At 42.2% G+C, this 13,024-nt stretch overlaps 1 protein-coding gene across 4 annotated transcripts in view; it reads right to left on the bottom strand.

Annotated features, from left to right (window-relative positions):
- Positions 1-7,003, bottom strand: part of TAF1B (TATA-box binding protein associated factor, RNA polymerase I subunit B) — an 81,342-nt gene extending 74,339 nt beyond the window's left edge. The window contains exons 1-3 of one of the 4 annotated variants that reach the window (XM_074393893.1): positions 6,887-7,003; positions 4,843-4,941; positions 1,032-1,119 (exon numbers count right to left, since the gene is read on the bottom strand). Coding sequence is in view for 1 of the 4 variants with exons in the window: in XM_003927222.3 (XP_003927271.1) it covers positions 1,032-1,119; positions 4,843-4,941; positions 6,887-6,904 (205 nt within the window). In the remaining 3 variants the exon portion in view is untranslated. Of the gene's footprint in view, positions 1-1,031; positions 1,120-4,842; positions 4,942-6,752; positions 6,853-6,875 lie in introns of those variants that run through there. The other 3 variants (XM_003927222.3, XM_010337948.3, XM_074393886.1) reach the window with 3 other exon arrangements.
- Positions 7,004-13,024: the final 6,021 nt, after the last annotated feature.

The raw sequence follows: 13,024 nt of genomic DNA, 5'->3' as shown, positions 1-13,024 counted from the left end.
GGCCAAATTAATCAGGTTTTACTCTGACAAAATTTAACAAAAATTAATCAGGTTTTAGCCTAATAAAAATAGTCAGTACTAAAGGCTAAACAGAAACGTGAAATAGCATTTAGTCAATCACTGTTATTTATTTAAGAATATCAATGTGGCTGGGTGCAGTGGTTCACGCCTATAATCCCAGCACTTTGGGAGGCCAAGACGGGAGGATCATGAGGTCAAGAGATCGAGACCATCTGGTCGACATGGTAAAATCCTGTTTCTACTAAAAATACAAAGATTAGCTGGGCATGGTGGCACGCACCTGTAGTCCCAGCTACTTGGGAGGCTGAGGCAGAAGAATCGCTTGAACCCGGGAGGTAGAGGTTGCAGTGAGCCAAGATTGTGCCACAGCACTCGAGCCTGGCAACAAAGCAAGATTCCGTCTCAAAAAAAAAAAAAGAATGTCAATGTATTTTATATAAATATTTCATAAACACACACATAAAAAATATATATATATATATTTAATGTGTGTGTCCTTAAAGCTATCCCATATAGAAGAGTCCCCATTATCACTAGCCTCATTTCAAATTTGGGGATTTGGTCCTACGTACTTTTCACAAAAATAAAAAGCATCAGTTACACTTTACCTAAGATCCTTCTCAATAATGGTTAATTTTATGGACTCACTGGATTAACAAAATACTTTACCTTTCAAAGCACACTCATGCTGATGCCATTTTAAGGGAAAATAATTTTCCCAATGGGTGTGTTAAAAATTCAATATGAGAAACAGATTTCTGGAAGCTCAATATTGTATTCAACTTCCTAACAATTCCACAGTTGAATTATTTCAGAAAATAAGTACTTTTTCTATAAAAGCACAGGAGATCATATTCACCACAATGAATAACAGACACAGAAGAACATATGCCAGTAGATAAAATCTGGCATTTTCTCTAGAATCTACTTAAAATTCCATTCCATGTCTCACATCATGAAGGTGAAAGATGTGAATAAAGAACGTCAAGCACATGTGAAGAACAACTTACCAGAGTTATTTTTTCTTTTAAGCCCCCGGTTGAGGGCTTTTATCTGGGCATTAGGAATAACATCAGTGTTTATAACTTCCTTAGATCTCTACAGGAAACAGAATAAGATCATTAAAAAGATAGTTTTACATCCCCCTAGGCATTTTTCCAAGCATTTTCTAATGAACCAAACTGTGAGTGCCAGGACTGAGGATGGTAAAATCTTGGGAAAATTATCAATCTTTAACATTCCAGTTAATCTTTCTGTTGTTTGATTCAAAATTTCTCATTACCTAAAACAGTGCCTGGAATACAGTAACCATAAAGTATTTGTTAAATGAATAAATTTTTACTTTATATCACTTTTTAACTTTCACAAACCAAAAGTCAAATTTACTCAGTTTTTTCTCCACACAAAATACACTTCAGTATTAAAATAACTTAATGTATTTATTGTAACTGGTAATGCCTAACCTACAGACAGATTAGTTTCGGTCTTCTTTCCCATGTCTTTGAATAATACTCTAAAATTGCTTTCATTTCTGAAATTATAAAAGTACTCATTACATTTTATTTTTAATCAAACTTACAGAATTTTAGAATGACTTAAAATGGTTAGTATAATTCATACCAGATTCTTCAATCCCAACTGCTCTCAATGGTATCAAAGATTCTGGCTCTCCCACAACTGAAACTAAAGTGTTGAGTCTTTTTTTGTTTTTGTTTTTGATTTTTTTGGAGACATAGTTTCGCTCTTGTTGCCCAGGCTGGAGTGCAATGGCGCAATCTTGGCTCATTGCAACCTCCACCTCCCGGGTTCAAATGATTCTCCTGCCTCAACCTCCCAAGTAGCAGGGATTGCAGGCATGCGCCACCATGCCTAGCTAATTTTGCATTTTTAGTAGAGACGGGGTTTCTCCATGGTCAGGCTGGTCTTGAACTCCCGACCTCAGGTTATCCGCCCACCTTGGCCTCCCAAAGTGTTGGGATTACAGGTGTGAGCCACTGCACCCCGCTGAGTCTTTTTTTTTTTTTTTTTTTTTTGAATGGAGCAAAATTTTATTCCATAAAGTAGAATAAATGTTTCCATTATGAGTCTTAATGCCAAAAGAAAGGTGAGGATTTTTGACCAACAGGGGACATTACTGTTTTTCTAAATTAGGAGATTTGGAATGAAATTTATCTTTTAACTTTCCATAAGAATAAAAGACACATCTCTACCAACAGGATTTTGGAATGTAGTCTCTCTAATCACAGAAACCATATTCAAAGCAATTCTGGTATACTGGGTTGGCCACACTGAGAACGTAAGACACATCAGAATAAATACAAAAGCCGTCATCTAGCAAGGACAAGTAAAATTTATAAAGGGTAGCCAGAAAAAAAGACTTAAAATCTGTACTACACAAAATGTGAAAAAGCAAAAAACATGAAAAAGTGAAACATCTAAAACCAGAGCTATAATTAATTAAATTACTGAATGGCTATTCTGGAATATTTAACATCTATAACAATGTCTGCAAATGTTTAGATCAAATATTTTTCCAAATTGTTAAGGCAAAAGATTGAACAGTACTCACACATCACTTTCTCCATTTCACACACAGGAAAAAAGAGACAGATGTAGAGATTACTGGTGATTTTGGCTTTCATCTTCATAATTTCCACATTTTCTACAGTAATCATGCATTGCTCTTGTAATCATAAAAATCTATTAAAATCATAGAAGTCTAGCCTACACCTTTCTAAACAGCCATGAAACTCTTGCAAAAATATCTATTGTCTAAATTGAACAGATTTATGACTTTACAGTTTTTTTCCTGGATAAAATATACCAGGATAACATTTTGGTTCCTTTATCAATTCGGAAGGCCTTTCTCAGACTGCAATGTGCCCAGAGCTTGAGAGTTATATACAGAGGAAGAGGGAGGGCAATAAAAGTGGCAGAAAGATAGGGCAGGTTGTACTGTGACTTCCATTTTTCATAGCTGTAACTGTTTCGCAGGCCATTCCCCGCTTACTGTATTTCAACATCACCACACTGCTCAACTCCAGGGAGCCCCAACTACATCACATTCTCTATATAATAAATAACTACTCTAAGTATAATAAATAACTACTGAATTTGTGCAACACATAACTTTTTTTTCCTTTAAGCCTATCGTCTGAAAGGAAGACAGTGAACTAGGTTCTTGATCTTTATAAAGATGTTGTCCACCTTCAAGAACTCTCCATTCTTGACTAGTTACTCCACACGGGTTGACAGTCTTTCAAATGGGGAGCTAGGTAGTGGTATTAGATTCTTGCAAAACTAAAAAATGAGTGCAGCAGATTTGACCAAACAGAATCAAATGGAAACATTATCAAAATCAGAACTAGAAAAGCAGTTAGTTAATGTAGTTCAATTCCCATAAAATTAGTATTCTGACTTCAACTACTAATGGCAAATACTCCATTAGACACACTCTTTCTTCACTGTGTTTATAACTACATTACAGTACAAAAGCAAGAGTGAGTAAAACTGCTAGCTCCTCACTACACACTGAAGATGAGGACCAAACAGCACATCTGTCAAGTGCACAATCTGACATACACAGACACGCACATACTCTCACACACAAACTACAGAACCATCACTATAATCAACATAATAAATATCTCCATCACCCCAACAATTTCATCGAGTACAGATCTTTTTAACATTCTGTGTGACTAAACAGGAAGCAGAGATAAACATTCTGGCTGCAGACTAAAGAATACTGTCTCAAGGAAAAGCACTTGTGTAACAGACTTGCAAGCTCAATTCACCAGTTTTTTCAAGGGAAAAATTTTTTCCTTTTATTCACTTCATATATTTTGTCCAGGTTTTTCGTTGTTTAAGGAACAAAAGTAAATCTGGTCTCTGTTACTCCATCTTAGCCAGAAGAAGTCTACTCGGTTACATTTACTCGTTCCAAATTTGCCTTTCTTAATCCTGTATGGTGAAGATCACATTTGTTCCTTCCTGGCTCTGTAGACTTTGAGGAAATCCTTTCCCCAGAGGAGGGTCCTGGCACATTTAGCCAGTCCAGTAGCAGACTGTCTACATCCTTGATTATTTTGGTGATGCTGGCCTGCAGGTGTATTCACAATAGGACCTAGCACTCACAATGTGAAGGTGGGCTTGTTTCCAAGGTTACACAGGACAGTATGACAATCTCTACTTTAAGAGGCAGGTGTGATGGATAAAACGAACACTGAAGACAGAAGACTCACATTACATTCAGGTCCTGGCTGAACACTTGGTACCTGTGTAACTTTGGCAAACTCACTCAATTTGTGAGCCCTATCAATAGGCGTAACAGTACCTCTCACAGTTTGTGATGAGGAGGAAATGTAATAATGGAGCCAAAAACACTTTGCAATCTATAAGGTACTATACAAAGATAACAGGATAATGAAGCATAGTTCCAAAATATTCCCAACAATCCTCAAGCTTTCTAACATTCCATCTTCCAAACCTCTAAGCCACCATGACACATTAAAAAAAAGTAAATTAAGTACTAACTAATAAAAAGAAATGTATCATCTTCTAAGTACAACTTTATTTCCCTTCAACCAACACTCTGAATAAGAAATCATTTATAAACGTGGCTCAACATAATTTCAAAAACTCATCTTCAATCAAATTCACAAATTCCTTAACCTATGTTTAAGTACCGAAGGCCTTGGAAATTTGGCATTGCATGAGTGACAAGAATCAACCAAATTCTTTGGGACTTAGACTACATATCAGGCTGAAACAGCAATTTTTAAAACACATGCAAATGCATAAATGGTGTTTGTTACTTACCTCTGTAACATTGTGGCAGGAAGTGCAGTAATATTTGCCTTCGTCAGTAAGACCCCATGAGACAGCCTCACACTGAGTACAGCGTTCTTTAAACTCTTCCTGTGGCAGAAGAGGACAGAACAGGTGTTCCCATCAAGCTACATTCAGTGCATTATACCTAAACCCTGTAGTTCTATTTAGTTGGGTTCCTGGTGACTTTATAAATAAAAAATCATGGACAATAGAAAATATATCAGAGAGATTATCTGCAAACAAGGAGAGGAGTGGTGTGAAACCAAATTAAACTATTGGAGGAAATTTATTGACATATGCAGTGTGAGAGGAAAAAAGAAAGGAGGTGATGGGATAAACCGGAAAAAAAATGAGTAAACAAAGCTCCTTGAAAATGCTGTGAGAAAGATGACAAACTTAAGCAAAGAGAAGACTTTTAAAAAATGCAAATATCGGCCGGGCGCGGTGGCTCAAGCCTGTAATCCCAGCACTTTGGGAGGCCGAGGCGGGTGGATCATGAGGTCAAGAGATCGAGACCATCCTGGTCAACATGGTGAAACCCCGTCTCTACTGAAAAAAAATACAAAAAAATTAGCTGGGCATGGCGGCGCGTGCCTGTAATCCCAGCTACTCAGGAGGCTGAGGCAGGAGAATTGCCTGAGCCCAGGAGGCGGAGGTTGCGGTGAGCCGAGATCGCGCCATTGCACTCCAGCCTGGGTAATAAGAGCGAAACTCTGTCTCAAAAAAAAAAAAAAAAAAAAATGCAAATATCATTTGGAACTCTTCCAGGACACTAAAAGCACATGCCACAGAGGAACTAGATTGGTACTAGTTTCAAGTTTTGATTTATTCACTCGGCAACATAAGGAATCAACTATGTGCGTACTAGGCATTTTACTAGGTGCTAGGGATTCAAAACAGACATGGTCTCTAGTCTGGGTATACACTAGCTAATGGTGAGTTATAATTATTAATTCATCAGCCTAGCATTTACAGAAGTTAGCTATCCATCATTCAATGAATATTTTTTGGGCATCTACTATAAGATAGTACTGCTTCTGTATATACAGACCTAATTCTCTGATTCTCAACTCTTTGGAGTTTGACTTGTTATTAGCGTTGATCTAATTATCGAGTATCATTTAATACCATCACAGTGTGTGCCATCTGGCTGAGTGCGGGGGCTCACCCCTGTAATCCCAGCACTTTGGGAGGCTGAGGCAGGAAGATCACCTAAGCCCAGGAGTTCAATACCAGTCTGGGCAACATAACGAGACTCCCGCCCCTACAAAAAATAAGAAAAAATTAGCCAGGAGTGGCGGCTCGCGTCTGTAGTCCTAGCTAATTGGGAGTTTGAGGCGGGAGGATCTCTGGAGCCCAGCAGGTCAACGCTGCAGTGAGCCGTCATCTTGCCACTGCGCTCCAGCCTGGGGGACAAAGAGAGACCTTGCCTCAAAAAGAAAAAACGAAAATGTGTCATTTTACGATGCCAAATTAATTTTGGCAACTTGGTAGTGTTCAGTGACCCCGTACTAATACTACGATGAATGAACCTGGGTGGTGGAGGTTGCAGTGAGCTGGACAATTTGGGGAGTTCCCAAATCTTAATTTAGAAACCCTGCAGGAGACTCTGGTGAGGATTCCCAGAGAGACCGACAGGGGTTATCAGGAGGCATCTCCGGTTCCAAGCCCTGCCCCTCCCTCACCCACCCCAGCATCAAAGGGAACTTGTAGGTGGTCCAGTCTCGAGAGGATGAGCCCGGTGGGTGGCCACCCCACAAAACCCACAACTTCATCCTTAAACACACCCATAACGACAAACACCACACCCTCCCTCACCCGCAACCTCGCCGAGCCAGAAACTCCGGCCTTTTTACCAAAGCCGCGCGCGCACGCGGCCCGCCAGCCCCAGACCTCACCCCGCCCCGCAGCCCTGCGCTCCGCCTTCCTCCAACCGGTGGCCGCCCCAGCCCACAGCCTCCGCCGCTCCTCCTCAGCTTCTCTTCCCTCCGGCCCCGGCAGTCAGGGCCTGCCAGACGCACCGCCTCCTTACCGCCTCCTCGAGGTCCATCGCGGCGCCGCGACAGTTGCCACCGCCGGGACCCGTTACCCGAGTAGCGAGAGCAGCTTCCGGGAGAGGCGGGAGCAGCCCTCCGGCCGGAAACGCAAGCCCGGGACTTAGGATTCCGTGCGCCTGCGCGGCCGCGAAACCACACAATCCGGGGCGAGGGTCCGCCAAGCCTGCAGACCCCTCGCAGACGGTCTTCCTTTCCTGCTACTGGGAACCAAAACCAACCAGTAAGAAAGTGGGCGACGCCCGCTGCTGAGTGATTCGATCCAACTCTGTTTCGACGGTCATCCATTCCGAGACCGACGTGCTCATCAGGCTGCTGGGGGCGCTGCGCAGGGCCCGGCTCGCGAGCGCGGGCTCTGCCCTCCGGGTCTCGCCCCTCGCTGGCTTTTTTTAAGGGGAAGAATCGGGGCTTGGAGGAAAGCTCACGGGCTGTGAGTTAGACCTAGGTTTCTAATCACGGCTCTCCTGCTTACTTGTGCCTCAGTTTCCTCCTCTGTTAAGAATTAGATGTTATCTGTGAGCCCCTTATAATTGAGTCTCCGCCGGGTGTGATGGCTCACGCCTGTAATCCTGGTGCTTTGGGAGACTGAGCCGGGAGGCTCGCTTGAGGCCAGGAATTGGAGACCAACTTGGGCAACAAAGCCAGACCCGTTCTCTAAAAAAGTAAATAACTAAATAAATAAATGCATAAATGAATATAACTGAGTCTCAGATAGCAATTGCTTAGTAAATTTAGCTCTTACTGTTTCTTCATTTAACACATTCATTCCTTGTTTTTTTTTTCTTGAGACGGAGTTTCGCCCTTGTTACCCAGGCTGGAGTGCAATGGCGCGATCTCGGCTCACAGCAACCTCCGCCTCCTGGGCTCAGGCAATTCTCCTGCCTCAGCCTCCTGAGTAGCTGGGATTACAGGCACGCGCCAACATGCCCAGCTAATTTTTTGTATTTTTAGTAGAAACGGAGTTTCACCATGTTGACCAGGATGGTCTCGATCTCTCGACCTCGTGATCCACCCGCCTCGGCCTCCCAAAGTGCTGGGATTACAGGCTTGAGCCACCGCGCCCGGCCCTTGTTTTATTAATAAAACAGGCACTGGTTTGGGTCCTGGGGATTCAGCAGTGAACAAGGTAAACAAAAGTCCTTGCCTTCATGGAGATTCTATTTTGATGGGGAGAGAAAAAAATAAATAAGGAAAATACGTGATATGTTAAATGGTGATGAGAGTGCCAAGGAGAAGAGGAGAGGAGAATGAGAGCAACCAGGTGATTTCAGTCTGAAATGGAATGTTCAAGAAAGATCTCACTGAGAAGAGGATGTTTGATATAATCATATACCTCAAGAAGTTAGAAAAAAGGTTAAACTGAAGAATAATGGGATGCAAAGGAAATTTTTTAAAAAGAAAAATTAATAAAAGAGAAAGAAAAAAAGACAAAAATAAAGGAAAAAAAAGAGAGAGAAAGCAAGCTTCGATAGAGAGGCTTCACAAAGGCTTTGTGTGGTGGCTGGTGCCTGTAATCTCATCACTTCGGGACGCGAAGGGCGGAAGAGTGCTGGAGTCTAGGAGTTGGAGACCATCCTGGCCAACATAGTGAGACCTCATCGCTGTAGGCTGGAGTGCCACGACGCAATCTCAGCTCACTGCAACCTCCACCTCCCAGGTTCAAGCAATTCTCCTGCCTCAGCCTCTGGAGTAGCTGGGATTATAGGCATAAGCCACCATGCCTGGCTGATTTTTGTATTTCTAGTAGAGACAGGGTTTCTGCTAGAAATGTTGACCAGCCTGGTCTTGGACTCCTAATCTCAAGTGTTCTGCCCACCTTGCTTTCTCAAAGTGCTAGGATTACAGGCGTGAGCCACTGCGCCCAGCCTAAAAGATTATTTTTAAGAAGAGTCTTAACAGACTAACATTAACTCTCTCAAAAGACAAATACATTTGATAAACTCTAGAAAGACTGATCAAAAAGTAAAGAAGAGCCTAGCTTGGTGGTGCACACCTGCAGTCCTAGCTACTTGGGAGAATGAGATGAGAGGTTTGTTTGAGCCCAGGAGTTCAAGGCTGCACTGAGCTATAATCAGACCACTGTGCTCTAGTCTGAGCAATCGACTAAGAAAATCAAAATAAACTGTTATCAGTGACATCACTAACCAATACACAGTGATATCACTACAAATACCACACACATTAAAAAGGCAACTCTAGGTCAATAAATGTGAAAATTTGGAAGAAATGAACAAATTCCTAGAAAAACAAGTTATCAAAAGATAATGCAAGAAGAAATAGAAAATCTGAACAATCCTATATCTGTTTAAGAAATTGACTCCATAAGTTTAAAAAAAAAAAAAAAAATCTCCCTGAAATGGCATAGCTGGTAAATTCTACCAATTTTTTTTTTTTTTTTTTTTGAGACAGAGTTTCACTCTTGTTACCCAGGCTGGAGTGCAATGGCGCGATCTCGGCTCACCGCAACCTCCGCCTCCTGGGTTCAGGCAATTCTCCTGCCTCAGCCTCCTGGGTAGCTGGGATTACAGGCATGCGCCACCATGCCCATCTAATGTTTTGTATTTTTAGTAGAGACGGCATTTCACCATGTTGACCAGGATGGTCTCGGTCTCTTGACCTTGTGATCCACCTGCCTCGGCCTCCCAAAGTGCTGGGATTACAGGCTTGAGCCACCGCACCCAGCCAATTCTACCAAATTTTTAAGAAAAAAATAGGCCAGGCTTGGTGGCTTGCGCCTGTAATCCCAGCACTTTAGGAAGCTGAGGCAGGTGTATACTTGAGGCCAGGAGTTCGAGACCAGCCTGACCAACATACCAGAACCTTATCTCTACTAAAAATACAAAAATTAGCCGGGTGTGGACTGCATGCCTGTAATCCCAGCTACTTGGGAGGCTGAGGTGCAAGAATTGCTTGAACCTGGGAGGCAGAGGTTGCAGTGAGCTGAAATGGTGCCATTGCACTCCAACCTAGGCAACTGAACAAGATTCTGTCTCCAAAAAAAAAAAAAAAAAGGAAGAAGAAGAATACAAATTAAAACCACAATGAGCAATGAGATACCACCTCACACCTACCAGGATGGCTGAAATTAAAAAGACTGCAAATATCAAGGATATGGATAAACTGAATATGGAAAAACTGAATCTTTTCTACATTGCTGATGGGAGTGTGAATTGGCAGAAGCATTTTGGAAAATTACTTGGAAGTGGAGCTAAATATATAACCCAGCAGTTTCACTCCTAGACATGTTCCCGAGAGAAAAGAGTGCATATGCATATGGTCACCAAAAGGCATGTCCGATTACTTTCATAAAGCTTCATCATAGCAAAATACTACAACCAAATGCTCATTAACGGGAGAATGCATAAACAAACTGTAATACACTCATAAAATGGAATACGGTAATAAAATAAGTGAAAAAGTGCTACATGCAACAAAATGAATGAGCCAAGCACAGTGGCTCATGCCTGTAATCTTAGGACTTTGGGAGGCCGAGGCAAGCAGATTGCCTGAGCTCAGGAGTTTGAGATCAGCCTGGGCAACAGGATGAAACCCTATCTCTATTAAAATACAAAAAGATTAACTGGCTATGGTGGCATGCACCAGCTACTTGGGAGGCTGAGGCAGGAGAATCACCTGAACCCGGGAGGTGGAGGTTGCAGTGAGTCAAGATCGCACCATTGCACTCCAGCCTGGGCAACAGAGCGAGACTCTGTCTCAAAAAAAAAAAAAACAAACAAACAAACAAAAACAAAAAACCAGCAACAGCAACAAAAAATGGATGAATCTCACAAACATAACGATGTGCAATTCATTATGTTTGCGAAAATTGACTTCTTTGCCACTCCTCCCATTGAAAGATGAGGTCCATTTCCCCCACCCCTCGACTGTGGACTGGACTTTTGGCCAACTTTCACCAATAGAATGCTGTTTCAATGGTGTTGTGCAACTTCCAAAACGATGTCTTTGCAGCTTCTGCCCTTTTTAGAATGCTCCTTCCTGAATGCCAGCAGTCAAGGCAAGTCTGATATGATTTGGCCGTGTCCTCACCCAAAATCTCATCTTGAATTATAATCCCCATAATCCCCATGTGTCAAGGGCGGGACCAGGTGCAGGTAATCGAATCATGGGGGCTGTTTCCTCCATGTCGTTCTTGTGATAGTGAGTGAGCTCTCACCAGATCTGTAAACGGAGTTTTACAAGTGTCTGGCGTGTCCCCTGCTGGCACTGTCTCTCTCCTGCTGCCCCGTGAAGTGCCTTCGCCATTATTTTAAGTTTTCTGAGGTCTTCCTAGCCATGCAGAACTGTGGGCCCATTAAACCTCTTTTCTTTATAAATTACCCAGTCTGGGAGAGTTCTCAATAGCAGTATGAAAATGGACTAATACAAGTCCAACCACCTTGTGACAACCATGCTGTGAGGAAGCCAAAGCTAGCCAGGTGTAACAGAGAAGGTCTGAGGTAGCAGACATGTGATGAAGCCTTCTTGGACCTCCAAGCACAGCGAAGTTTCTCCCGCACTCCCACCCCACCCCAGTTACTTCCTGTACGCAGCCTAGCATATGATCACAGCTGATGCTAGGTGGAACAGAAGAACTGTAAGTAAAAAAAATGTGATTGTGGGCCGGGCGTGGTGGCTCAAGCCTGTAATCCCAGCCCTTTGGGAGGCCGAGGCGGGTGGATCATGAGGTCAGGAGATCGAGACCATCCTGGTCAACATGGTGAAACCCCGTCTCTACTAAAAATACAAAAAATTAGCTGGGCATGGTGGCGCGTGCCTGTAATTCCAGCTACTCAGGAGGCTGAGGCAGGAGAATTGCCTGAACCCAGGAGGCGGAGGTTGCGGTGAGCTGAGATCGCGCCATTGCACTCCAGCCTGGGTAACAAGAGCGAAACTCCGTCTCAAAAAAAAAAAAAAAAAAAAAAAAGTGATTGTTTTAAGCCACTATTTTGAGGTAGTTTGTTACACAGCAAAAGCTAGCTTACAAAAATTGGTTCTTTTTTATTTTTGAAAGAAAGATGGGGTTTTACTTTGTTGGACAGGTTAGTCTCAAACTCCTGGCCTTAAGTGATCCACATGTCTCGGCCTCCCAAAGTGCTGGGATTACAGGCATGAGCCACCTTGCCCAGCCTAGAAAGTGGTTTTTGAAATAGAATCAATTTAGGCAATGTACAATTAGGTAATGTGCAAAAACCTAAAACGTGCCCAAATCTAATTCTATCCTGATACTCCTCCTCTAGATAATAACATAACAGAAAAAAATTCAAGCATGCCTCCCTGTTTTATGGATATGTGTTTTTGTATAAATTATACACATGTAGGACTGTTCTAGAGATGTGTATTATGGGACACAAATAATATAAATATTGAAATGAGATAAATAAAAATGTAAATAATTACTTTATCAACATACTAAATAACATTTATTTCACTGAAAATATCAGTTACGTAATGCAAGAAATCATTATTTTTTTAAATCTTGGCTTACTACTGTGTAATACCAGTGATCTGTATTTCTTCTGGTCTTAAATTCAATTTATTTAAATATGTTTTTCTGGAAGTGATAACAGAAAAAGATACCTTTCCATTGTTCTCATAATAATGAAAACATTTGCAAACATTCCGTCTCAAAATGCCCTCTCCAGAAAGTTTCTTCCAAAGAGCAGTTTGCTTTTTCATGCATTAAACAAACAGGAGCCTACCGTGCACCAGACACTGTTTTGCGCACAGAGAATAAAGCAATGAACAACAACAACGGATCTCCACCTCATGAAGCTGACACTCTTGCTGGGGAGACACAGCACAAATGCACAAATAAAGCACTCTAATATACAGCAGCTGGTAAAAATCTGCCATGAAGAAACATGAAGCAGGATACGAGGGTAGAGAGTAGCTGGAGTGGAAGGTTGAGGGTGGGAGCTGCTGTGTTAGACGGAGTGGTCTGGGAAGGCCTCTTTGGTACAGGTAACGTTTGATGGAAACTGAAAAAAGCAGGGGACCCTGCCATGCAGTGAATGGATGGGGAAGGGGTCAGCATTCCAGGTGCAAAGACCTGGACAGTAAGCAGCCCTTAATGAGCAGAGAGGCTTATGGAAGAGTCCTGAGGGCAGAGAGGTCCC

Source organism: Saimiri boliviensis, chromosome 1, assembly GCF_048565385.1.
Source record: "Saimiri boliviensis isolate mSaiBol1 chromosome 1, mSaiBol1.pri, whole genome shotgun sequence".
Classification (NCBI taxonomy): Eukaryota; Metazoa; Chordata; class Mammalia; order Primates; family Cebidae; genus Saimiri; species Saimiri boliviensis.
Note: the sequence above shows the minus strand (reverse complement) of the source record. Positions and strands in the feature narration are given on the sequence as shown.